General features: G+C 46.6%; 1 protein-coding gene across 2 annotated transcripts in view; it reads left to right on the top strand.

The window, feature by feature from the left end:
* The first annotated feature begins 24,688 nt into the window (after positions 1 to 24,688).
* The window catches only part of Scyl1 (SCY1 like pseudokinase 1), a 13,773-nt gene continuing 11,682 nt past the window's right edge, over positions 24,689 to 26,779 (top strand). For both annotated transcript variants that reach the window (XM_038332901.2, XM_038332893.2), the window contains exons 1-5: positions 24,689 to 24,859; positions 25,208 to 25,348; positions 25,515 to 25,864; positions 26,248 to 26,338; positions 26,435 to 26,590. In XM_038332901.2, the coding sequence (XP_038188829.1) occupies positions 24,749 to 24,859; positions 25,208 to 25,348; positions 25,515 to 25,864; positions 26,248 to 26,338; positions 26,435 to 26,590 (849 nt within the window). In that variant the 5' untranslated portion in view covers positions 24,689 to 24,748. The remainder of the gene's footprint in view (positions 24,860 to 25,207; positions 25,349 to 25,514; positions 25,865 to 26,247; positions 26,339 to 26,434; positions 26,591 to 26,779) is intronic.

The raw sequence follows: 26,779 nt of genomic DNA, 5'->3' as shown, positions 1-26,779 counted from the left end.
CAGCCTCCAGCTTACTGGGTCAGCCTGAGACTCGCTTCCCTTCGAAAATTCTAGAGTATAAAGTAAACGTTCAAGCATTCAAGGTATGTTCCTATAAACATGCAGGGGACCCTGTGAAAACTTTTAATTAATGGGTGACATAGTGACCAACAAAAGCCAGGGCAGCACTGCGGCCTGCTAAGGGCGAGCAGGAAACTGCAGCTCAGCTCCGCGTAGCCGCCCTGCCCCCACACCAGACATTCCGAGGCTCTGGCGCGGGCGGAGAGCGCCGCGCCTGCGCAGAGAGACTCTGCGTCAGAAAAAAAAAAAAAGCTCTGGCAGAACCGGCTGGAACCGGTTAGAACCGGCCTCGCCCGCCCGCGACTCTGCGCCTCACAAAGGGAGGCGGCGGCTCACGCCCTGCGTATCCCTCCGCGGCGCGGTGCTTCTTTCGCGCCCTTCCCCCAGCCTTTGTCCCTGTGGCGGCGCCGCGTCCTCCCCTCCCCCGCCCTCCGTCCCCGCTGGAGGAAGAAACGCGGGTTGTGGCGACGCCTGTTACAAAACTCAGTTAAAGCAAAACCAAAAAACCACGAGAAACCCTGTCTCGAAAACACTATAAGACAAAAAGGCCTTGCGCTCGGAGCGAAACCCGAAGCAGTCACTGTGTGCCCGGGGCACTGATGGCTCCCGTGCCCGGCCTGGCCTTCCAAGTCCCGGCCCAGGCCCCAGCCTCTGTCGGCGCCGTCTGCTTGGCTAATGCTGAAGGAGGACTTGGCGCCTAAAATGGCGGCCGGGTGCCAGCACCAAAGCGCTCGTTAGTCAGGCTGGGGATAGCGTGGGCGGCCGGGCGGTGGCCGGGACCGCGACCGTCCCTATGGGCGGACGGCCCCCGGATCCAGGGAAACTAGTCTATGGCGGCCTCAGAGCCCGTCGCAGGGCTGGTGGGGGAAGAGACCTCCATCTTGCTGTGCCTGAAATGGCCGCTGCCTAGTTACAAGCTGATGCCTGGTTAAAATAGGGAAATGAAAGCTGTCAGCAAACCAATTTAACACTGAAAAAGAGTAGTAAACACAGGAAAACTCACAGAAAAACACAAAAGGTGTTCTAATATATGTTTGAAAAAGCCTAAGGGTTCCCATTTTTTACGAGTTATTATTTAATGGCCAAAATATGGTTTTCATCTTGTGACCTAAAATTTCAAACCTATTTGTACTTGCTGGTATGTCTTAAATATTTCCCTGTATTAGGAAGGTGTCAAGGTCAATATGCTGTAAGAAAAAATGTAGAAACTTGGAAGTCAGGCTCTATTTTTAACTTTCCAGAGGAACTATTTTTCTTCCGTCACCAAGGTGGTGGAAGGTTACGAGATTCCGGTGGCGTGAGTTGTCCTTGCCCTATAAATACGGGTCCTCCCGGCTTTGCGGCAGGCATTCAGGCAGCGAGAGCAGAGGCGCTATGAGGCAGGAGACGCAGCTTGAGGACATGGCAGATAAGTTTCTACTTAAAAAGATTGAGATAAAAATTAGAACTCTAAACTTATATTGCTAAATAGAGTAGCTTGTCAAGATATAACTAACGCTTAGTGTTAAATTCTTAAATAATTTAACGTAAAAAGATTTTTTAAGAAAATATGAAAGCTTATTTAAGGAATTTAAAACAGGATAGAAAAATGTTTGTGCAATGTGATGGAGGCTGAAATGAAGCTTTTAAGGAGAAATTTAAAAGATTGTAAAAAGGAAGGCTTACAGAGTCTTTAAGGCGTTTAGTTTGAAGGTCAGCCTTGTATACAAACCTTAAAATAAAGGTTACTTAAGCAGAATCTAAATGCCATTTAAAAATAGGAAAACGTAGATAATATGAGGTATAGCTTTAAAAAACGAAAAACAGATGAAGGCTTTTCTAAAAGACCTTCGATTGATGGGGCAGGAAAGATTGCATCATTGGAAATATGTTTGAGGTGAAAACGGAAGATTAATTGGAATTGGTAGTTTAGTGTTGGAGAAAGAAGATTAGAAATTGGATGTGAAACTGGAAGACAGAAGTACAGGAAAGTGAAGAAGAGCAGTAGAGAAGATAGGAAAATAGAAGACGAAGCATCTTTAGAAGACAGAAAAGGTATTTAACCGTACACGGTAGGAAGCAGAAGAAGAAAGCTAGGAAAATGGCAGATTTAGAAGAAAACTAGAAGATAGAAGCAAGATAGAAAAAGAAAAGTAAATTAAGACAACTTTGAATTCAAGATAGGCAAAGAAGATAAGATTGAGACCAAAAAGCTGGATAAGATAAATTCTCAAGAGTAAAATAAGGAAATTATTTTTAAATCCATAAATGACGTAGAAAGCCACTTTACAAGAGTGAAAATTAGAAATCTAAGCTACTAGGACTGAAGTAATTGAAGGCACAATATATTTGAAGAGTTAGAAGAATTTTAAAAGCCTTAACTTGCAGCTTAATTTTATTTGGAAAACAAAGGACTCTGATAACAAATTTCAAGATTATGAGCATTTTGCGTTGGACTTTTGAGTTTGAGGTGCTTTAAAAAATCCTAAGGACTAGCATTGGCAGCTGATCCAGGTCTACGCAGAAGTGGATTCAGTGAACCTAGGAAGACAGGAGCAGCAGACAGGAGTCCCGAAGCCAGTTTGGTGAAGATAGGAGTCCAGGCAACAGTGCGGTTCTGTGGAGGAAGCTAGCAAGAAGGAGCCATTCTGCTGTGGTGAAGCTAGGAAGGATTCCAGGAAGTGGAGCCAGTGCGAGTTGATGATGAAGCTAGCTGGCGGCTTGGCTTGGCTTGTCCACTGCGCAGAGGAGGAAGCAGGCATTGTGGAGAGGATAGATAGCGGCTCCTAGACCAGCAAGCCAGTGTGCAAGAAAGGCTGCAGGGAGAGCACATGTGTGGTGAAACTCCGTGAGGTCGGCAACGTGGTATTTTCTGTAACTTGAGGATGGTAACTTGTTTATTTTGCCTTAATAGTAATGGGGAGTTGTGAGCGTGTGTGTAAAGGGTTTTCTTGTGGGGCTGTAGGCCGGTTCCGGGTGTCGTAGGTTTTTCTTTTTCAGGCTTATGTCCTCTTGCATCTTGTCTGAAGCTTTTGAGGGCAGACTGCCAAGGCCCAGAAGAATGGTAGATGGCAAGTTGTCTTAACCGATTTGAGGGACATGAACGGTATACCCGACACACTTGCATCAGTTTTGTAAGACGTTTTAGTGTTGAACAGATGACCTACTGCAGTCTTCTGCAAGTCGTCTCTGCTATGTAGTTTGGGAGGTAACTGGGCAAAGTGTGGGGATGGGGGCAACATGTGTTTTGAGTTCTTTTCCCCTTAGGTTTGTCTAGACTCCTAAAGGCAGATGACTCGAGGGAACCACAAGAGAAAATCCAGTATCAGGATAATCAGAGCTCAACAAACAGGTTTACAGTTTCTAGGACTTAGAGGATGAATAATAGCTTTCACTGAGTCTGGAGGAGCTGTCCATTGGAGAAATGGCTGGTAGTTTATTCTTTTTATCCCCTCCCTTAATGAGACTTGTAAAATTCCTCATCTTAAACGCATTTTTACTTGAAGTATTTGGGAATGTTCTTAACAGGGATGGGGGGGGGGGATGTTTTTTTCTAAGCTTCTCCACAGATGCTATAGTTCTATTGGCACACTGGGTTAGAGAAGGCGTGTACTGCTATGCTGTTGGCACGACACCTTCAGGGACTGGAGCTGCCTTTTATCCTTGGAAGAGTTTTCCCAGTTGCCGCTGAAGTACAGCACAGTGCAGCTTTGGTTCAACCTCAGGAGCTTGACTAGGCCAGATGTTGAAGTTAAGTTTTCAAGCACCATGACTTAAATAAATCAAAGGGGAGGGGCAAAACTTAGTTGGCTGTGGCCTATTGTGTTTGGGTGGTGGTGGGGGGGGGGGTTAGGTAATTGTTTAGTTTATGATTTCAGATAATCATACCAGAGAATGGTTAAACTTGAGGAAGTCTCAGCTTTCAAAGTGGCAAGTAACTACCAATCTTCAGTTTATTTATTTATTTGAGTTGGGCATCTGAAGAAGACTGCCTTTGGGTATACCCACCAGTACATTAATTTGGGCAAGGAGAGTAAACCAAATCAATTGTCTGAAAAGTGTGCAGGGCTTGGGGGCTGGACTGAAATGATGAAAGCTAGTCTTTTTTTTTTTTTAAAGTTACTGGATATAGATTGTAGTGTGTGGTTCTCTTGAAATTTTTTTTCAGGTGACTTAATATATCTTAATAACTACTATAGGAACTTCAGAGCAAAGGAAGTGGCTTAATGACCCTGAAGGGATTTCTCCTGCTGGTAGCTTTTATATTATCAAGTAAGAGATTTCATCTCAGTGTGTATAAGTAAGCTTTTTTCCTAGTGTAGGAGAAATACTTTTCCTTTGACAAGATGTGAAGGTATGCTCTTTGTCTGTGCATTGTATACTTGTATTCATTTGTAATTTAAAATTTAAAAATTGTGATAGTTCAACCTAAATGTCTTAGAGGGTGGGCTTCTGTTGGTGAGGGAGGGGAAACCTTTTTTTCTGTAGCCTTTTTTCAGATAACATCATCAGAATCATAACCAGCCTTGGCAGTATGATGGCCTAGATGCAGAGGGAACAGCTCCTTGGTGAATGATAAGTAAAGGCAGAAAAGATAATGTCCTATCTCCATTGGGGAATGAGCATGAGCCTGAGATTCTTACTGATGATGAAAACAATGTCTCCATATGCAAAAAGTTAATCAAATGAAAGCAGCCAATATATAAAGATATGGAATCTACCATGTTTAAAAGTTAATGGCTTATCAAGCTTTATCTGCAAAAAGTAAAAGAATTGATGAAAAGCAATGAAGATCAAATGTCCATCTCAAACCTGCTTTTACAAAAGCAAAATAGAAGTGAAATGAAAATGCTACATTAATCCTGGAGTAAAAAGAAGCTGAATTATTGATATGAGTGGGATCAAGTGGATTGAGAGGAGGCTGTGCAGAGTGCCAATCTTTCGTTTGCCTCAGACAGGTTTCTCTTCATAATCAGAAGAGTTGCTTCATTTCATCTTGGAACAGGAAACAGCAGGCTGCTGTTAACAGATAAGTTTAACTTGAATCTGCAGTATTGCATGTTAGGGATAAGTGCTTATTTTTATAAGAGTTGTGGAGGTGTAGATTGAATAAGTCACTTGCCTGTCCCCTTCCTTAGGGGATTTCAGGATAGTGAGCAGTTTTCCCATCCAGACTTTTAGAAATTCTAGGCCTTGTGCCAGTGGGCTTTCACAATGGGATAGTAGGTCACAGGCTTTTGCATACTAAGTAATTTCATCACAAAAGCCTTGTATACGATTAGTGCCTGCTTTAATCACATTGCTTATAAAAAAAGGAATCTTTGAGTCTCTGAAGACTGAAGGGATGTAGCATTATGTGCTAAAAGTTAGATATGTTCATCTTGCTAAAATTTAAATGTGCTAAATGTACTTGTGCTTAAAACATTAAATCATAAAAAAATAAAATACTTCACTAGAGAATGTATGCATTTAGAAAGCTGTCTCCTTATTTAAATAAAGTATTGTTTGTAGTTAGTGTTGGGCAATCTTGGGGGGATGTTCTTCTCTAATCTTTCAGAAACTTTGTCTTCGAACACTTAAACGGACAAGATCAGAACTTGCAGAAGACCGAATTTAACTTTAAGGCAGGAAAGACAAATTTTATTCTCCATACAGTGATGAATGAGCATTTAATAATTCCAGGCGTGACATAAATAAGGACTAAGAACCTTAGACAGGTGGGAAGTAATGGTCAGAGTAAAAGGTAACTACATATTTTGTTTCCAGAAAGTCAGGGGTCTAATTTGACAGTGGCTAAACATCTAGGGTAAGATAACTTTTCCACATTTCCAAATTTGCATGTTAAGGTTAAATGCTTATGACCATCTCATCCACTGTTAGCCTTTTCTCACCTCACTTGAGCCAGGAGTTGGGAGGGCATGTGGGTTTTTTAAGGAATTTCCTCTGCAGAGGCTTCATTCCATCCTCCATGAAGCTGCTCAGGATTCTCACTTGCATATGATGCTTGGCTCTGTCTGCTGTTCTGCTAGTGAGTGTGAGACCTTGCAGTGAGTTTTTCTTGGCCTTCGGAGGGAAGGGAGGAGGGGTGGGGCTTACTTGTTTAGCTTTTTTTTTTTTACAGACTACACAGAGAATGCAGGTGTCTTGACTTCAGGTCTTGTCTGTTCTTTGGCAAGTAATATGCAGTACTGTTCCAATCTGCTGCTATTAGAATTCATTGTGACGTGACTGGAGTATGATTCAAAGTTGTGTTTTCCCAAATGTTTGGAGTAGTGATTGTTGGAGGAAAACCCATGAGTAATACATGCTGAGTGTTGAGGAAATAGCTCTGCAGCCTTAAATAACACGTTTGTGATTGAAGCCAAGTTCCTTTTGCGTGCTGCTTTAGGTAAATGTTTTCGTTCATTTTTGGTGAGGGGGGTTGGGGCACTGAAACCTTTAGTCTTTTCCAGATTCAACCTAAAATCTGACAAGAAATAAATTCAGACAAGCAACATTCTTGAAGAAATTTAACTGGCAAGTGGAAATGCTTTAACAGTTCAGTGGTCTTAGTGCATTGTCTTTGGGTGTCTCTCTCCCCTCCCTTGGTTTAATTCTTACATGCAGGAACATTGAACAGGAGACACCTATACGAGGGGCCAGAGAAGCCAGACCCAGTAAGGAAAAATAGCCCATTTAATTTTAAATCAATAAGTGAACCAAACATTGCTTTTCCATGTGGGGATTGGGAAGCACTAGTTCTTTCAGATGTGCTCTTCAGACTGTAGAAGGAGCGTCCAGGTGACATCAGTGGACAAAATGAGGACAACAGGTGAACCAGCCTTTTCTTGTTTCAGATTAGTTATCGGTGGATAGTGCTGCATCCTTTTCAGCTTCATGCTGGAGCAGCTAGCATGTCATGAGAAGGTGGTGTGTTGGTCTTGGGGTGGAGGGGTGAGGTGGGCGCTAAGCCTTTTCTTAAGATTTTTCAGGTACCCCTCACTAAACGAACCAAAGGCTTAATGTAGGACAGCGGAGCGAGCCTTCCTGTGGCAGAGACAACCAAGCACTATTATACCAAGGTCAAAGTGGTGTCCTGGTCTGGTTTTGGTTAGCAGTGAGGACTGCCTCAACACCTTGCTTGGAGTGAAGCAAAGAGAACACTGGAGTGTCCCTGGGCTGTTTAATATTCAAAAAAGCTGTTTTTATAGCAGCTGTTACCAGCCCAAACCTCAAGTTGTGCTTGAAGGGGAGGGAAAGGGGGAAAGTGGGCAACCATTTTTCCCTAGCTTTTCCAGAAGCCTGTTACAAGGTCTCCCCACAAGTGACATCTCTGCCACATCGCCACCCTGTGCCTTTGGCTTAATCACAGACCCTTCACCCCTCACCTTGATGCAGTCAGTAGCTGGATCCTTGAGGGTATGATGCATAATCGGTTTCAAGGTAACCACGGTGCCCAGGTCCGGTGGGTTGCACTAGAGAAAGCCATTGTTTTTCTGCCTGTAATAACATTAAAGTCACAACTAAGTAGCAAAGATGTTTATGTGTGTAGTAGCACCTATTCAGTGACTCAACAAACTTAAGCCAGTCAGGGGAATAGTAACATTTGATAGTAGAATGCTGGGTGGGAACGCAGAAGCCTTTCTTAGGGAGTTGCTGGGTGGGATTGCAAAAATTCTCTGCTAAGACTTTTTCAGGTGGACATTACAGACTTGGCCAAGCTAGCATCTTAGCGGAAGCAGATTCTTCAGTAGGGTTGTAAAAGGTTTTTCTTTTCCTGAGAAAACAAACTTTTGTTATCTCAGGTTTTGCTTTTTGGCCTTTCCCTAGCTTAAAAAAAAAAAAGCAAAAGATGCCGGTGGTTGGCACTCCTGGTTTCCAGGACGGGGTTCAAATCCCTGCGGTGTCTTTGCTTGACTCTTATTATCATAAGGCCTTGGCATTTTCTTGGGTGGGGTGCAAGGTTCAGGAGATGAGAGCAGACAGCACTATGATCTCTGCCCAGCCTCTGTTGAACTCAGTAACTGGTAACTAACTGCCTTGTCTTTTTCAGGTTACATCCATATTGTCTAGTGTTGACAACTGCATTATTGAATACTTAACATTTTACGAAATAAAAGCTGAAAATGTCTTGGTGTGATTCTTTGGTGATTGTGTATGAGAGATGGACTTATTCTAAGCCTGCTGGGTTCCAAATTTCTGATCTGCCTCAATGGGTTTTCCAGGATACGCTAAATTACAGGCTTCTACTTCCTTGGGCTTCATGGGTTTTGTTTTGTTTTTTGAGATAGTGTTTCTGTTTGTGTATCTCTGGGCTATCCTCAAACTCATGCACACTCTGCCTTCTGAGTCGCTGGAATTAAAAGTCACACCCCAATGATGACTGCTTCTTTCATGTAGATTATCTGGCTGCAAGACAGACCTGGGTTCTTGGTGCATACCACTGCCTGCCCGGTGTAAATGGAATGGGAATTTAGGTGCTTGAGACACCATGGTGGGGGTGTGCACATGAATGTCCTTGGAGGTGCCAGAGATCATAGTCCTCAGGCCATGGCCAAGAATGGGAACACGAGCCCTTTTGTTTTCAAGGCTGTGGAAGACTTCCATTGCTCTAGGAAGCAACAGTTCTGGCTTCTCAAGCTGGATTTATCTCTAAACTCAAGTCCTTCAGCAAAACTAACTGGGTCTCTGCCAAGGCAATCCAGTTGGTCTCCTGGTGTTGAGTTCGGGACAGCTTCCCAGCTGGAGAAGTAGTCAGTGAGGGCTGCCAGACTCGGGTACTAGCTTTCCCTGGTAGGGCAAAGACTGGACTAGACCTGCCACGCACCTCTACAAGGATCCATTCTGAATTGTCTCATGGAGACATTGTTTCCAGCCCTGAACAAAGGCTTTACTGAAGTGGGACACAGATTACATTGGAGAGCAAGTGATATGAACAGGAATGGGGGCTGGACATGGAGCTTACCTGATTTCAGGCCAGGATTGGGAGCCAAAGAACAGAAAGCAGGCTTGGAAGTTTCCCAAAAGGTCAAGTTTAGGTCTAGAGGCTTTTAATATCTGGCCCCGGCCACCTGCCCAAAAGCTGGTTGGCTCAGGCCCAGGAACACAGCATTCCTCTGCTAAGGCATAAAGTTGGGAGAGAAAGGGCTTAGGGGAGGGATCTGGGAAGATGTGCTGGGATTTTTATTTTGAAGGTAGGGTAATAGTATCACCAGAGGAGTAACCCCCATTTAAAGTCATGGCTCAGCCTCCTTAGTGGGGTTACAGGGGTGCCCTAGTGTGCCTGGGTACGTGGGATTTTAAACGGTCAGAGTGCTTTATGGGTCAAAACAAGGGAAGCTAGGCAATTAAGAAAAGACTGGATTTTGTTGCCACCTAGTGTACAAACATGGGATTGCATGCAATGTCTTTGAACTATTTAGGTGTAATTTCTTTTTATTTTGGTTTTCTGAAATGGTTTCTCTGTGTAGTCCTGGCTGTCCTGGACCAGGCTGACTTCAAACTCACCGAGATCCTTCTGCCTCCCACGTGCTGGGATTTAATGTGTGTGCCACAATCACCTAGCTATTTTTTTGTAGGGTTTCTCTGAAATTCTGGATGTAGATTAGGCTAATCTTGAACTCACAGAGATCCTCTTGCGCTTTCCTCTTTAGCAAGTTTTGCCAGCTTGTATCTCCAGGGCCAGTTTTTTTTTTTTTTTTAAGACACTAACTTTACTTCTTGCACATTGGTATAATGATGTCAGATTCTCTGGAACTGGAGTTACAGACAGCTCCGAGCTGCCATGTGCGTGCTAGGAATTGAACCCGGGTCCTTTGGAGTAGCAGTCAGTGCTCTTAACCCCTGAGCCATCTTCACCAGCCCCATCCATGGCCAGTTTTTAAAATTTTTGTTTGTTTTAATCAAGACAGAGTTTCTCTGTGTAACAGTCTTGGTTGTCCTGTAACTCGTTCTGTAGACCAGGCTGACCTCAGAGAGATTCACCTGCCTGTGCCTCCCCACTACTCCCTGCTACCACTGCCTGGTCAGATAAAAAAATTTTTTTTTTTTGTTTTGTTTTTGTTTTTTCGAGACAGGGTTTCTCTGCAGCTTTTTTAGAGCCTGTCCTGGAACTAGCTCTTGTAGACCAGGCTGGCCTCGAACTCACAGAGATCCGCCTGCCTCTGCCTTCTGAGTGCTGGGATTAAAGGCGTGCGCCACCACCGCCCGGCTTTTTTTTTTTGGTTTTTCGAGACAGGGTTTCTCTGTAGCTTTGGAGCCTGTCCTAGAGCTAGCTTTAGTAGACCAGGCTGGCCTCGAACTCACAGAGATCCACCTGCCTCTGCCTCCCAAGTGCTGGGATTAAAGGCGTGCGCCACCACCGCCCGGCTTCAGATAAAAATTTTAGGATTTATTTTTAGCTGGGTGTGGTGACATACGCCTTTAATCCCAGCACTGGAAGGCAGGCAAGGCAGGCTTCTAGGAGCTCAAGGCCAACCTGAGCTATGTAGTGAGACCCTGTCTCAAAAAAAAAAAAAAAAAAAATTTCATTTACTATAAGGCTGCTGGCAGAGTTAGTATCCCTTTCATATAAGATACTTTATGGGGATGTGATTTCAGTACATGCCTTTAGTTTCAGCATTCTGGAGGCAGAGGCAGGTGAATCTCTAAATTCAGAACCAGCCTGTACTACTACATAGTGAATTCCAGGACAGCCAAGGATACACAGGGAAACCCTGTCTCAAAAAACCAAAACCTAAAACAAACAAAAAACCACTTTTATGTTCAAATACAATAACTTGCTGGGCGGTGGTGGTGCACAGCTTTCATCCCAGCACTCGGGAGGTGGAAGCAGGAGGATCTCTGTGGGTTCGAGGCCAGCCTGCTCTACAGAGCGAGTACTAGCCACTGAGCCATCTTTCCAGCCCTCACCTTTGGGTGCAGTTCTGTCACTGTCCCTCGGGACTCACTCAGTGATAGAGGAACTTTGAACTCCACCAAGATCCTATGTGTGGCCCGTGAATGATGGTGCACAGCACGTAGGAGCAGAAGCATGCAGATCTCTATGAATTTGAGATTTGAGATCAATCTGCTCTACATAGTTAGTTCCCCGTGAGCCAGGGCTGCTTAAAAAAAAAAAAATCTAGAGATGATGCTTAGCAGTTAAGAGCACTGTTCTTCCAAAGGATCCAGGTTCACTTCCCAGCACCCACATGGCAGCTAACCACTGTAACTCCAAGATCTGACATCCTCACGCAGATATACGTGCAGGCAAAATACCAATGCACATAAAAGTAAATATTAAAAAACAATCTTGCTGGGGAGTGGAGACACAGCTCTTTAATCCCAGCACTCAGGGGGCGGATCTCACTTATCAGGTGAATATCTGAGTTCGAGGCCAGCCTGGTCTACAGAGTGACTTCCAGGACAACCAGGGCTACCCTGTCATCAAAAACCAAACAAGAAAACCCTGCTATAAGAGTAATGTAGAATTGAGCAGTGATGCTCTGAGAAGCTCACTCCCATGCTCTCAAGTGTGCCTTACTTTCTTGCTTTAACTCATGCTGAAATCTGTATTAGAATATCTTCAGTAGGGGCTGGAGAGATGGCTCTACCTCAGTTTCAGGGTATCTGTCATCCTCTTCTGGCCGATGTGGGTACTGCATGTGTGGTGTACAGACATACACGCAAAACATTCATAAACATAAGAATAAATCAGGGGACAGATGTGATGGCATACAGTCTAATCCTAGCACCTGGGAGGCAGAGGCATGTGGCTCTCTGTGATTCGAGGCCAGCCCAGTCTAGGACAGGCTCCGCAAGTTGGAGAGGAAAGGGGTTGTTTCTGACTTACACTCCATATCACTGTTCCTCACTGAAAGCAGTCAGGACAGGAACCCAAACGGAGGGTGTGGAGGGTGTGGAGGGGGTGTTGCTTTCTGCCTTGCTCCCATGGCTTGCTCAGCCTGCCTTTTTTTTTCTAGACAAGGTTTCTCTGTCCTAGGACTTTCTCTGTAGACCAGGCTGGCCTCTAACTCAGAGATCCTCCTGCCCCTACCTCCCAAGTGCCCCACCATGCCCCATGTCTTATGTCATCATTTGAATGTGACTCTTTTTACTATGATCCCCCTATTGTCTTTTCCTTTTAAAAAAAAAAAAAGATTTATTTATTATATATACAATGTTCTGCCAGCATGTATGCCTGCAGGCCAGAAAAAGGCACCACATCTCATTATAGATGGGTGTGAGCCACCACGTGGTTGCTGAGAATTGAACTCAGGACCTCTGGAATTTCAGCCAGACCTCTTAACCTCTGAGCCACCTCTCCAGCCACACCTTTCCCAGTCAGCTAAGCACAGGTGCAACCACCAAGCTACTCTGTTTTTTAGAGTGCTCATTACTGATTCTTGATGCCTCTGAGTGCTTTGCCTACATGTGTGTTGATGCATCACATGGGAGGCTGGTGCCTGTGGAGGCCAGAAGAGGGTGGATCCCTGGAACTGGACTTACAGATGGCTGTGTCAGACACCTGGGTTCGGGGAACTGAATCTGGGTCCTCTGTGAGACCAACAAACGAGCTTAACCATTGAGTGAACTCTCCAGACCCCTAGACTGGTGGCGTGTGTTTGTGGGGCACATGTGCACATGTGTGAGGAGCTGACCTGGGTGTCTTAATCATGTGCCACTTTTTTCCTGAAATCAGAGTGCGAGGATTTCGGCGTCTAGATGTCTAGCGTGCCCTAGGGAGCACCTGTCTGCCTCCCAAACGCCTCCAAGCCCACACGACTGATATGGCTAATCTTGGTTGTCAATTTGACTGCATCTGGAATCAACTAAAACCCAAGAAGCTGGGCACACCTGTGAGGGATTTTTTTTTCTTTTGGTTTTTTGAGACAGGGTTTCTCTGTGTAAAGTTCTGACTGTCCTGGAACTCTCTTGAACTGACTGTCTTGAACTCACTGAGATCCTCCTGCCTCTGCCTCCCGAGTGCTGGGATTAAAGGCATGCGCCACCGCCGCTGGCTGAATCTACTTCTTCTAGAGTGGAGCACAGACTGAAAATCGGCAGGTGCTCTAGGAGTTCCCAGAACTCCGGCAGCAGACTGGGGCTGCTGAGACCCCAGTCTCACGAACTGAACTGTACGAAGCTGGCTTCTCCACTGGGATTAGCCAGTGTTGACTCCTAGGATCAGCACTCGTAAGCCACTCTAATAACCCCCATTAGTACACATCATCATCCTACAGTTCTTTTTCCTTTAGAAAACCCTAACACAAGCCAGGCGGTGGTGGCGCACGCCTTTAATCCCAGCACTCGGGAGGCAGAGACAGGCGGATCTCTGAGTTCGAGGCCAGCTTGGTCTACAAGAGCTAGTTCCAGGACAGGCTCTAGAAACTACAGGGAAACCCTGTCTCGAAAAACCAAAAAAAAAAAAAAAAAAAGAAAAAGAAAAAAAAAAAAAAAAACCCTAACACACCATCCAGGAATCCAGACTACAGTCCTCACACGTGCACGATAAAAGCTTTGTCCACTGAGCCATCTATCCAGCTTTAGAATAACTATTATTATTTATTATTTTTATTATTATTGCTTTTTCAAGACGGAGTTTGTGTAGCCCTGGCTGTCCTGGAACTTTCTCTGTAGGCCTGGATGGCCTTGAACTCACAGAGATCCACCTGCCTCTGCCTCCTGGGTACATTATTATTATTATTTTATAACTTTTAAAATAGTCCCAGCTTGTTCCCAAATTTTCCATCTTCTTGCTTCCTCCTTCTACGAATTACAGGCATGTGCCACTGTGCTTTTTATGCGGTGTTTGAGGATCACTTTGCATATGCGAGTCAAGGCTCCCCCAACTGAGCTACACCCCTGGCTTCAGGGTGGAGTGTGTGTACCAGGCTTTTTCTTTTGGGCCACCAACCAGCTCCCAAATCATGACATGGATAGTTATGAATGTTCAGCCTAGCTTAGGCTCGTTTCTGGCTAGCTCTTTTAACTTAAATTAACCTGTTTCTCTTATCTACCTTTTATCTACGGACTTTTTACCTTTCTTTCTGTACATCTTACTTTCACTGCTTCTGTGTCTGACTGGTGGCTGCCTGGTTCCTGGCTCTGGGGTGTGTCCCTCTCCTTCTACCTTGTTCTCCTTCTTGCTCTCTCTCCTATTTATTCTCTCTGCCCATCAGCCCCGTGTCTATTCCTCTCCTGCCTAGCTATTGGCCATTCAGCTTTTTTTTTTTTTTTTTTTTTGATTTTTCGAGACAGGGTTTCTCTGTGGCTTTGGAGCCTGTCCTGGAACTAGCTCTTGTAGACCAGGCTGGTCTCGAATTCAGAGATCCGCCTGCCTCTGCCTCCCGAGTGCTGGGATTAAAGGCGTGCGCCACCACCGCCCGGCTGATCCTGGCTTTTTTATTGCAGCAGTAGTGGAAGGCAAACAAGAACACCAAGGCAACTAGAAATCAGGGTCTTGCTGCTTCGAGGTCTGGGATTACAAGCAGGCCCTGCAGGCCTGATCTTAGAATTTTTTTTAGTGGGGGAGGCTGGAGAACAGCTCGGTGGAAACACCACTTGTTTTTGCCCAGGACTCAGGTTCAGATCCCAGCACCCACAAGTCAGCTCACAAAAATCCATCATTCATAACTGGGGATCTGACCCCCCTCTCCTGGCCGTCTCTGGCACTGCACACACCATACACACACACACACATGCATATAGGCAACACATCGATACTTGTAAAATAAAATGACTAAATCAAACATGGCGTGGTGGTAGCTGGTAAGGCGCTGAAGAAAGAAGGGTCGGAGAGGGGAAGCTGGAGAGATGGCTCAGAGGTTAAGAGCATTGCCTGCTCTTCCAAAGGTCCTGGGTTCGATTTCCAACAACCACATGGTGGCTCACAACCATCTGCAGGCATACTCACAGATAGAATATTATATACATAATAAATAAACAAACAAACAAACAAATAAATAAATAAAAGAAGGGTCGGAAAGTGCTGGTGTTCCCCCTCGAGGGTTCCTTTCAGGGCTTCCCAGAACAGGACCAGAGCACAAAAGAGCCACAACAGCTCACCCAAGTGCAAGCAGGAGCCTAAGTCCCTCTCCCTGAGATGGAATACATCCCAGAAAGAGGTCCAAGAATCCCATGAAGGCTGTGAGACTAGCCTGGGGTCAACGGCTTCTTCTTTGTCTTTATTAAGCAGGAAGTGAACAAGGACCGTTTGAAGTAGAGGAAGGCTCAGCAAACAATCGGGCATCCAACCCCAGTCAGTGTGAGAGTCAGGGGTTTGGGGCCTTCTCTTAACAAGCCTAGTTCCCTAAGTTGAGTCTGGAGTCCAGACCAGAGGAGTCTTACAGCTTTGGGAGGAAAAGGACAGAAGTCCTGTGTACCCAGTTGCGGTCATTGTCACTGACGTCCATCAGAGTGCCTATGATGCCCAAACTGCTGCACCACAAGCAGAGGACCAGCCAAGGGCAAATAAGCTACTGGTGGGGGTTGGGTGGGATAGGGATAAGAGGGTGTGTGTGTGTGAGGGGGGAGAAGAACCAAGCATAAATAAATAAATTTTTCTTTTCCTTCCTTCCTTCTTTCTTTCTTTCTTTCTTTTTCTTTTTTTTAGACAGGGTCTCACTATGTAGCCCAGTCTGACCTCAGGATGACCTCAGACTCATAAAGATCCACCTGTCTCTGCCTCCAGAGCTCTGGGATTAAAGGCCGGTGCCACCAAGATTGCCAAAAATAAATCTTTAAAAAAGAAAGAAAAGAATGTGAAAAGTTTTTACACCCCATAAATCTCTCCACTGACACAATAATCCAAATCAGACCAAATCAAACCGAATTAGAAAAAACCCAGGTTTAATTGATGCCAGCGGACCCCCCCCCCCCCCCCCCCGTGACCTTCCAGCCCTCAGAGAGGAGACTGGGAAAAGAAGAACAGAAAAACACGTGTTTGTTCTGGGGGGTGGGGTGGGGGGGGCAGTTTAAATAGCCTGTAGGAGTGGTCTTTAGCATCTCTGGGGAGGGGTCATCATTTGGGAGGTGGAGTCTGGACTGAGGCAACTCCCAGGGGTGGGGGCTTCGAATGGAATTTCCCACCCAAACATTCCAGACTTTTTGGAGCTATGGATGCCAGGGGCTAATGGTGAAGCCTTATCCCAAACATTCCAGACTTTTTGGGTAAAGGGATGTCAGCGGCTGGGGTGATACTTCCACACAAAATGGTTTTGGATTTAGGAAACAGGTTGCAAAAATCGTTTGGCACTTGAATGTGCCTTTTTAAAACTAAGAAACACACAGGATGAATTTGCTGCTACAGACAATGTTTTGACATTGTTTTCAAGCAAACGCACACTGCTTAGCAAACCCGACACAGTCTGGAATGAATGGAACTGCAGGGCCCACTGGGCTGAGCCCAAAGCTCAGCTTTGTAGGGCAGTCCTGTCAGGAGAGAAGTGGGGTGGAGGAGTGAGGGGCAGGCGAAGGAGGAGCTGGCCAGTGCCCTGAATGAAACTGTTGGAGGGGCCGTTGTGGAAGAGAAAATGGTGTCTGCCCATTTCTGAGGCTGAGGGTAGCTCCTAGAGGGAGAGATGGACTGATGTGGCTCTCACTGCACGTATCCAGATAACTGAGGTCTGTAGACAGATTTTTCTTTGGGTCATAACAGCTGCTCACAAAACAAACAAACAAACAACCCAGAGACTTATTATTAATTATAAAAGCTTGACCTTAGTTTAGGCTTGATTCTAATTAGTTCTTATAACTTAACCCATATCTTTTTAATCTATGTTGTTGTTATTTTATTTTATTTTTTGAGACAGGGTTTCTCAGTAGCTATGGAGTCAGTCCTGGAACTCACTCTGTAGACCAGTCTGGCCTTGAACTCTCTGGAACTCACCGCCTGCCTCTGCTGGGATTAAAGGTGTGCCCACCATTAGCCTGGCTAACCTATGTTCTTTTCTGTGGCTCAGCTACCTTTACTCTGTACTGCCCATCCTGCTTCTTCAGCCTCTGGCTGGCAACTCTGCCTTCTTCCCTGGTTCTCTCTCTTCTCAGAAGCTCTGCCTACCTCTCCTGCCTGGCTATTGGCCATTGGCTTTTATTACAGCGGCCACAGCAATGCATCGTCAGAGTGAGGCCCGGAGGGTGGGCTGAAGTGAGGAGTCTGGTGACTCGGCCCCCCAGAACACATGCTGATGTTTGGAGCGTAGGAGGGAGTGTTGGTGAGTCAGGCATCTGGCCCAGACAGATTGAGTGGCTGTTTATGGGTAAAGTTAGGTCAGTTTGGGAAGGTTCTAGATATAGGCAGTGGGTAGAGTGGGTTGGGGGTTGAATGGGGAGGGGAGTATAGAGTCTGAGATGGCCTGGAGGTGTCGTGTCTTGTCCTGATGCCAGCTCTAAAGCTCCCTCCTGAAAGCCTCCCTTTTCCCACAGCCTCCTCTCAGTGCTCTTGCTTTCTTCAGCGCCACAGGGCTTCATGAGCCTGCCATTAAGGCATCACCAGTGCTAGGTGGACTGTGTGACCAGGACAGCAACCTGACAGCCCTTTGCTGTCCGCTGAGCACACCCTGCCCCTGTCACTCTACCTTTGATCTCTGCACCCCGCTTTTGCTCCTCAGATCCTTCCATTTTCTCACCGGGAAAGACATACCCTCAGAAGATGGGTCAGAAAGGAAAGGAGTGGGCACACCAGGACCATGCAGGGACCTGCTGTCCCCTCTCAACCCTCAGGGGAGTGGGTATGGGAAAACCTGGTGTCCATGGCTTTTTCTGGGGAGCCTATCCACTCTGGACAGGACAATGATCCACCCAAATTAGAGATCCCCCCCCCCCGTGTGTGTGGGTGTGTGTGTGTGTGTGTGTGTGTGCGCGCGCGTGTGCTTTGAGACAGGTTTCTCTGTGTAGCCCTGGCTGTCCTGGTAGACCAGGCTGTCCTCACACTCAGAGATCCACCTGCCTCTTCCTTCGGAGTGCTGAGGTTAAAGGCATGCACCACTGCCAAACAAATTTTTTTTTAACGCACATGTCTCTTTTCATTCAGAAGTAGTTGCCCAACACAAAAGAGATGCCAAGTTTTGTGATGTGTGTAATTTTTTTGGGGGGGGAAGGGCTGTCATGGTTTGCTGTCTTTTTTTTTTTTTTTTTTTTTTTTTTTTTTTGAGACAGGGTTTCTCTGTAGCTTTGGAGCCTGTCCTGGAACTAGTTCTTGTAGACCAGGCTGGCCTTGAACTCACAAAGATCCACCTACCTCTGCCTCCTAAGTGCTGGGATTAAAGGTGTGTGCCACCACTGCCCAGCCTGGTTTGGTGTCTTTTGTCTTTTGGGATTTTCCTTTATGTTGTCTGAGGTTTCTGTCCTGCCCAGTTCCAGTTAAGTCCCAAAGAAATCACACAAAGGTCTATATTAGCTATAAACTGATTGGCCCATTAGCTCAGGCTTCTTATCAACTCTTTTTAAAAAATATTTATTTATTTATTATATATACAATATTCTGTCTGTGTGCATGCCTGCAGGCCAGAAGAGGGCACCAGACCCCATTACAGATGGTTGTGAGCCACCATGTGGCTGCTGATGTCAGGGACCATTGTCCTAAGAATGTTTACAGAGAGCTCCACATCCCAACTATCTTGAGAACTGTTTTTTTTTTTTTTTAAATTATTTATTTTTATTATGTATACAGTGGTCTGCCTGCATATGTCCCTACAAGCCAGAAGAGGGCACCAGACCTCATTACAGATGGTTGTGAGCCACCATGTGGTTGCTGGGAATTGAATTCAGGACCTTTGGAAGTATAGCCAGTGCTCTTAACCTCTGAGCCATCTCTCCAGCCCTTGAGAACTGTTTGTTAACTGAACCACAAAAGAATGTTTCTGCTTACACACACACACACACAAAAAAACACCAGGTGTGCTAACTGGTGACCTTTGCTACCTCCAACCCCCCACCCCAAGCCAAGTTCCTCATTCAAGGGCTATATAAGCTGTAACCATTACCCTAATAAACCGAGACCTCGACAATTGAATTCTGCTTGGTCTCCTTCTTTCTCTCGCCCATGATTCATACAGGTAGAGCCTCTTCAGACCCTGAATGAATAACTGGAACTGCTGGACGGGTCATGCTGGGAATTGACTCAGGACCTTTGGGAGAGCAGGCAATGCTCTTAACCTCTGAGCCATCTCTCCAGCCCCCTTAACTCTTATAACTTATATTAGCCCATTATTCTTGTCTATGTTAGGCATGTGGCTTGGTACCTTTTTTGGTGGGTCAGTCACATCTTGCTTCTTCTGTGGCTGGGATAGGACTGCAGAGGAATGGGCTTCCTTCTTCCCAGAATTCTCCTGTTCTCATTTACCCGCCCCTAATTCCTGTCTGGTTGTCATGCCTATACTTTCTGCCTGGCTACTGGCCAATTAGCGTTTATTTAAAATATAACTGACCGAATACAGAGCATTGTCCCACGCCAGCTTTATTTTGTTCTTTTTTTTTTCTAAGAGAAATAACATGAGATCAGATGGATAGGGATTTGGGGAGAATCTGTGAGGACTTGAAGCAGGAGAAGGAATATGATTAAAATATAGTGTATGAAAAATTAAGCCAGACAGTGATGTTTATGCCTTTAATCCCAGGACTGAGGAGACAGAGGCAAGTAGACCTCTAAGTTCAAAGCCAGCCTGTCTATAGAGTGAGTTCCAGGGCAGTCAGGGCTACATTGAAACCCTGTCTCAAAACAAACAAAAATATTAAACAAATTTAAATATCATATATCAAATTTAATCATATTTATAAAATATCATATCAAATAAATATATACAAATTTAAATTTTATGGTGATATTTGTGTGTTTGTGCTCTACACAAATAGAGCTTCCCTGAAGACCAGAGGGTAGAGCTAGTCACTAGTTAACCACAGGGCCCAGGCAGTGGTGGCGCACACCTTTAATCCCAGCACCCAGAAGGAGGAAACAAGAAATGATGTGTCTGGGCTGAGAGAAGGTGATAAGGCAGGGCAGAGACAGGAGTCTGGCCCTGGTCGAGTGGGAAGTTGGTGAGGTAAGAGGTAGCTGTGGTTTGCTCCTTTATTTCTCTGATTTACCCTGCTATCTGACTCCAGGTTTTTATTATTAAGACCAGTTAGATTCACGCTTCATATCATATATCATTTTCCTGTTCCCTTTCCTCCCTCAAACACTTCAAGAAGCATCCCCTTCTTGCTTTGAAATACATAACCTCTATTTCTTCAATTGTTGCATATATATGCATATATGTGATATATATATATATATCACATATGTTTGTGTATGCATACATATTCCTAAGTATTTACCGAGTTGGAATTTAATTGGGGTTTCCTATGGGAGTGCAGGCATCTTAGGGGCAGCTACACCACATCATCCATTCCTGGAGAGGGCCAGCGTCTTGTGCTTACGGCTTTGTGAGCATTTGTGAGCTCTCTCCCTTCACCCCTTCTGCAGGTGACTGCGGACCCAACCTTGTGAGGTCATTTTCAGGTTTATTTATTTATCTTTTGGGGTGTAGGGGGACATGCAGTGATGGCGCACAGTGGCGGTCAGAAAACAGCTTTAGGGAATTAGTTTTCTCCTTCCATTAAGTGAGTCTGGGGGTTTAAACTCAGGCTTGATGGCAGGAGCCTTTTACAGAGGTATCTCACCGGCTTAGTCAAAGTTCTTTGATTTCAAGATGGTAACAGCCATGCCATGCCCAGAGGGCAAGAATTTCATAATACCTGGGAAGAAAGGTGTGGAGGACCAGCAAGATGGCTCAGTGGATTGAAGGTCTTTGCTGTGAATCCTGATGACCTCAGTTTAGTCTCTGGGCTCCTGGTGAATGGAACAAACAGCTCCTGAAAGTTTGTCTCTGTCCTACACACACACACAGTGGCACGTGTGTCTACACACATAAATGCAGACACATATACACACAAGTTAACGTATGTATGTAAAATATTTAATGTGCATAAAATATTGAATATATATTAAATAAAAAGTAAGCAAATTTAAAGGCTGTGGAGACCCAGCAAGGGACAAGGGTACCTCTCACACCCATCCTGGCTGGGGTAATCTCTCTCTGAAATGATGTTGGGAAGTTTGGGAGTAATCAGGTTCCCAAATCTAGCCCATCTTGAAGCTGAGATAGGTCACTTGAGTCCCAGATATCCCTAGGCCAGGGCAAATGAGAAGCAAACGTAGTCAGTGCTAGACCTGCTTCTGCCCATATAGCTCCAGCCAGATGGAGATGACAGTGTCCTTATAACACCAAGTTGGGTCCTATCATGCACATGGCTTGCCTACTTCCTCTCCCAACCACTGCGACAGATAGCACCAGGTGTCACTGGGCTGAGATAGGAACCCAGATGCCTCAGCCACTGCCCCTCACATTGTCCACACTTCTATAACCACCTGGAGCTGAACATAGTGACGGCTCAGGACTGCTGGTGCCTAGATGTCAGCTCAGGCTCCTAACTGGGCTTGTAAGGCTTCCTGGAGGAGGAGACACCTCAGACAGACTCACACATGCGAGGACAGGGGCAAAATCACCACGGCGAGAGGCACAGGAGTGCTGCCTGTCCTTAGGGCCACATCTCAACTTCATGTTACCAGTTTCCACCCGGCTTCACTTCCCAAGCCCCTGTCCCCATTTATTTATTTATTTATTTACTTACTTATTTATTATTTTTTGAGACAGGGTCTCACTGTGTAGTCTCAGATAGCCAGAACTTGCTATGTAGACCAGGCTGGGCTTGAATTCACAGATACCTATCTGCCTAGCTCTGCCTCCTGAGTGCTGGATCAAAGGTGTGCACCATCATGTCTGGCTGGGTTGTGGGTATTTACCCACACCTGACTCACCATTGCTTGCTTGGTTTTATTTACTTCATGTTTAATTGACATATAGTCATTGCATATATTTATGTAGTACAGTGCAGTAGTTGATACAGGGGTGGGGTGTGTTATTTAGCAATGATCAAATTAAGGTAATTACCAGGTTCAGCACTTCAAATAGTCATTACTTTGTGGTGATACCATTCAAATACTCCTTTGTAGCTAGCTTTCTTTATTTTTATTTAAATTTTTAAAAAGGTTTTTTTTTGGTTTTGTTTTGTTTTGTTTTCAAGACAGGGTATCTGTCCTGGAACTCACTCTGTAGACCAGGCTGGCTTCAAACTCACAGAGATCTGCCTGCCTCTGCCTCCCGAGTGCTGGGATTAAAGGCGTGCGCCACCACGGCTGGGCCATGCATCAGCTATTTTCAATCAATACTCACTTTACTTTTTTGAGATGAAGGCCTCTCACCAAACCTGGAGTGCTCCAATTTGGCTGGAACTGGCTCACCAATAAGCCCCAGGGGTCCTCTTGTCTCTGCCTCTCCAGAGTCCGGATTAATGTAAGTCTCTAGCCCCCTATTAGTAATTTCTAAGTCAACTCTATGCATTTGGAGAACATCCCTAGCATTAGTTCTACAATAATTATTGCTTTATTTAATTATCTATTTACTAATTTTTGGTGTCCCGAGACAAGGGCTCCTATAGTTCAGCCCGACTGAACTCACTATGTGGCTGAATACCACCTTAGATTCCTGATCTTTCTGTCTCCACCTCCTGTCACACCCAGCTCACTACCCAGGCTTATTTCTGTGGTCTAGTTTACAGACTATTCTCAGGATGGTTCTATATGCATTTGAAAAGGATGCTTTCCTGTGCTGCTTATTTTTTTTATTTTAAGGCTCTCTGTGGGCTAGAGTCTGTGGCTCAGATAGGAGAGAACTTGCAGGAAGACCTAGGTTTAATCCCCAGCATCAAATGAACCAGGCATGGTGATTTCTGTTAATCCAGCACTTGCTGCTCAGGTAATAGGATTAGAAGATTGGGCAGGTTAGATGGCTCAGCAAATAAAGGCACTTGCTGCCAACTCTGATCACTGTAATGTGATCCCAAATCCCACATGTGGAAGGAGAGAACCCACTCCTGCAAGTTGTCTTCTGAGCTCTACAGACATGCCATGAGACACAGGTGCCCTCCTAACAAAACACACACACACAGAATATGCATGTAATAAATGAATGTAATAAAAATTTAGCTGACGCAAAGGCCATGGAGGGGGCTGCTTACTGCCTTGCTGAGCCTGTTTCCTTGTAGAACCTAGGACCACGAGAACAAGGACAGTAGCCTTTAAAAATGCTCCCTAAGACAGGCGGTGCTGCACACCTTTGATCCCATCACTCGGGAGGCAGAGGGAGGCGGATCTCTGTGAGTTCGAGGCCAGCCTAGTCTACAAAGTGAGTTCCAGGACAGCCAAGACTGTTACACAGAGAAATCCTGTCTCGAAAAGCCGAAAATAAATAAACAAGCAAATAAATGAATAAACTTAACTCAAGGCCATACAGCTCATACTTAGCAAACCTGGGAATCAAACCCAGTCATGTGGCTTCAAGTTTTAACAACCAAACAGCTTGGTAACAATCCTCCACCCCCATGTTCAATTTTATTTGCTTTGCAGAATAATATTGGGCACTGCAAATATTTGGCCGTCTGAAAGAACTAAGGCGCTAGCATGTCTGAGAGCATGGGTGCTGCATGTGTGCCCACAGAAGTCAGAGGGGGTGTGGGATCCCTAGAATGGAGTTACTGGTGGTCGTGAGCCAGCAGAGGGCGATGACAGACATGAAGAAAATGTTCTAGAAGAAAATGTTTAGTCCCTGACTTTGCCATGTTCTTCCTGCCAACTCAGTTCAGTGACCAGGGCATCATTTTCAGCTTCAAGCTCCTTCAGGACCAGCACCCATGCCCACCTTGGCGCTTCTCGAGATACTTCCCTAGCAACAGTTTTCCAGGGTCCCTTGCCTGCCTCACCCGCCCCCCAAGTCTCCTTGTACCTTTAGTAATTGCTCATGTCACAAATTCAGGGATAGCCGTTCTCCTCACTGCTCCGACTTTCCCATCTGACAGTCGGGAGTAGCTTTTCTTTACTCTCTCTCCATACCCTCTTGGTTAGAAGGGATCTATTGCCACGCTCCCTTTGTGACCCCATCCCCTCTTCACTCTTTTTTTTTGTTTGTTTGTTTTGTTTTTTGTTTTTGTTTTTTCGAGACAGGGTTTCCCTGTAGTTTCTAGAGCCTGTCCTGGAACTAGCTCTTGTAGACCAGGCTGGCCTCGAACTCAGAGATCCGCCTGCCTCTGCCTCCCGAGTGCTGGGATTAAAGGCGTGCGCCACCACCGCCCGGCTCACTCTTTTTTTTTTTTAAATACAATATTCTGTCTGTGTGTATGCCTGCAGGCCAGAAGAGGGCACCATACCCCATTACAGATGGTTGTGAGCCACCATGTGGTTGCTGGGAATTGAACTCAGGACCTTTGGAAGAGCAGGCAATGCTCTTAACCTCTGAGCCATCTCTCCAGCCCCCCCCCCTTCACTCTTCAACTGATGCACCCACTACTCTCCATCACACTCCATTTTTCTATCTATACGAGGCCACAAGTTTGGAGCGTGAAGGTTTGAGGGCTTAAAGGCAGGGCAGACGGTTGGTTGCAGTTTGGAAGCCCTGCTCCCTTGAACTTGCTCCTCTCAGTCCTACAGACCTGCCTTTAGCCCCGCCTCTGCCCCAGAGAGGCCCCGCCCAAGACTCGTCCCCACACAAGACCACGCCCACAGGCCAAAGTGGTCCCGCCCTCGGCCCGCCCCGCCCCGGCTCGGGCGGCCGGAGGACCCGGAGTGGAGGCTCCCGAGCCCGTGACGGCGGTGACGATGTGGTTCTTCGCCCGGGACCCGGTCCGGGACTTCCCGTTCGAGCTGAGCCCGGAGCCCCCCGAGGGCGGCCCGCCCGGCCCCTGGACCCTGCACCGCGGCCGCAAAAAGGTGAGGTACGGTGCTGCTCCGCAGGCCGCGGCCGACATCGGCCTTTCCTAGGCTTTACGCCGGCCCCGCTGCGTCGCGCCGGGCCTGACGTGGCGACCGAGGCTCCCGGGAACGGGCTTGGGAGCGGGGCAGGCAGTGACGACGTGGCGGGCGGAAGGATCGAGGGACGGACAAGCGGACAGGACGGGGGTCACGTGGGCCTGGCCAGCTCCTTAAGGGCTGTCCTGGGTGAGACCCGCCGGCGTCCCTTCCCTGCTGCTCTGGAGACGCACTCGGAGCTGGTGAAGCCGAGGCAGGTTGGAGTGGTCACTTGGCCCGCGCTTCTCACGTTGCTGTGTCCTCCACCAGGCCACAGGCAGCGCGGTGTCCATCTTCGTGTATGATGTGAAAGCGGGAGCCGAAGAGCAGACCCAGGTGGCCAAAGCTGCCTTCAAACGCCTCAAAACTCTCCGGCACCCCAACATCCTGGCCTATATCGATGGGTTGGAGGTACCTGTCGCCCGATCTGCCCATCTCACTGTTTGCCCTCACTTTGTACCCAAGTGCTTCAACGCCCTCAGATTTGGTATCTTGTCCACTACCTCTCTCCCAGTCATGCCCCTCATCTTCCCTTCCTCCTCTAGAACCATACCCTAATACCCTTTTCCTTACCCAGACAGAAAAGTGTCTCCACATCGTGACAGAGGCTGTGACCCCACTGGGAACATACCTCAAGGCACGAGCAGAGGCAGGTGGCCTGAAGGAGCAGGAACTGTCATGGGGGCTGCACCAGATCGTAAAAGCCCTCAGCTTCCTGGTCAACGACTGCAACCTCATCCACAATAATGTCTGCATGGCTGCTGTGTTTGTGGACAGGGCTGGCGAGTGGAAACTTGGGGGTCTGGACTACATGTACTCAGCCCAGGGCAACGGCGGGGGACCACCCAGCAAGGGGATCCCTGAGCTTGAGCAGTACGATCCCCCGGAGTTGGCGGATCACAGTAGCAGAGCAGTCAAAGAGAAGTGGTGGGTGACTGACGTCATTGTGCCTTGGTCTGTACTGCACTGCAGGCCCCTGCAGCCTCGGGACCCCTAGACTAGCTGGGAAGCCCCTGGCTCTTGCTGCCTGTCTGGGAAGAGAACCAGCATCTCAGGAGGAGGGTGGTTGGTCAAGATGGACATAGCCTTAGGTGTTTAGTCCCTCTGAATTTGGAGGCAGGTGTTCATGCTTCTCTGACTTTTGGTTTCTTTGTTAAATGGGGCTAGTGAAACAAACTACTTGGGGCCAAGGGATCAGTGCAGGGACAGCCATGGCCTGTGCTGCGGTGGGTGCCTGGTACCTAAAGCAGGTTGGAGGCAGCGCTAGTGTATGCTGGGGATCCTTGAACAGCTCTGGGTTACTGCCACAGGTCAGCAGACATGTGGCGCCTGGGCTGCCTCATCTGGGAAGTTTTCAATGGGTCCCTACCTCGGGCAGCTGCCCTGCGAAATCCTGGAAAGGTAAGTGTCTAGCTCCTGCCTACCTCATCAGTCCTGGCCCTTCTTCCTTGCCACCCATCCACCACCCTTTCCCTGACATGGAGCATTCTCTTACAGATCCCCAAATCACTGGTGACCCATTACTGTGAGCTGGTAGGAGCCAACCCCAAAGTACGTCCCAACCCGGCTCGCTTCCTGCAGAACTGCCGGGCACCTGGTGGCTTCATGAGCAACCGATTTGTAGAGACCAACCTCTTCCTAGAAGAGATTCAGGTGAGCTCCCAGTCTTCCTGGTCTTCTTTGCCATGGCCCTCACCTATGCTTTGGCATCTCTCACATTTGGATTGTGTGGAAACAAGCATGGATGGTGGAGTTAAGTCCTTTGGGTGCAAGCCCTGGCTTTACCTCTTCTCATCATGTGACCTTTCATGCCTAAGTTCAACAGAGGTCATAATTCCTCTT

Source organism: Arvicola amphibius, chromosome 1 (genome assembly GCF_903992535.2).
Source record: "Arvicola amphibius chromosome 1, mArvAmp1.2, whole genome shotgun sequence".
NCBI classification, from domain to species: Eukaryota; Metazoa; Chordata; class Mammalia; order Rodentia; family Cricetidae; genus Arvicola; species Arvicola amphibius.
This window is presented reverse-complemented; position numbering and strand designations above follow the sequence as displayed.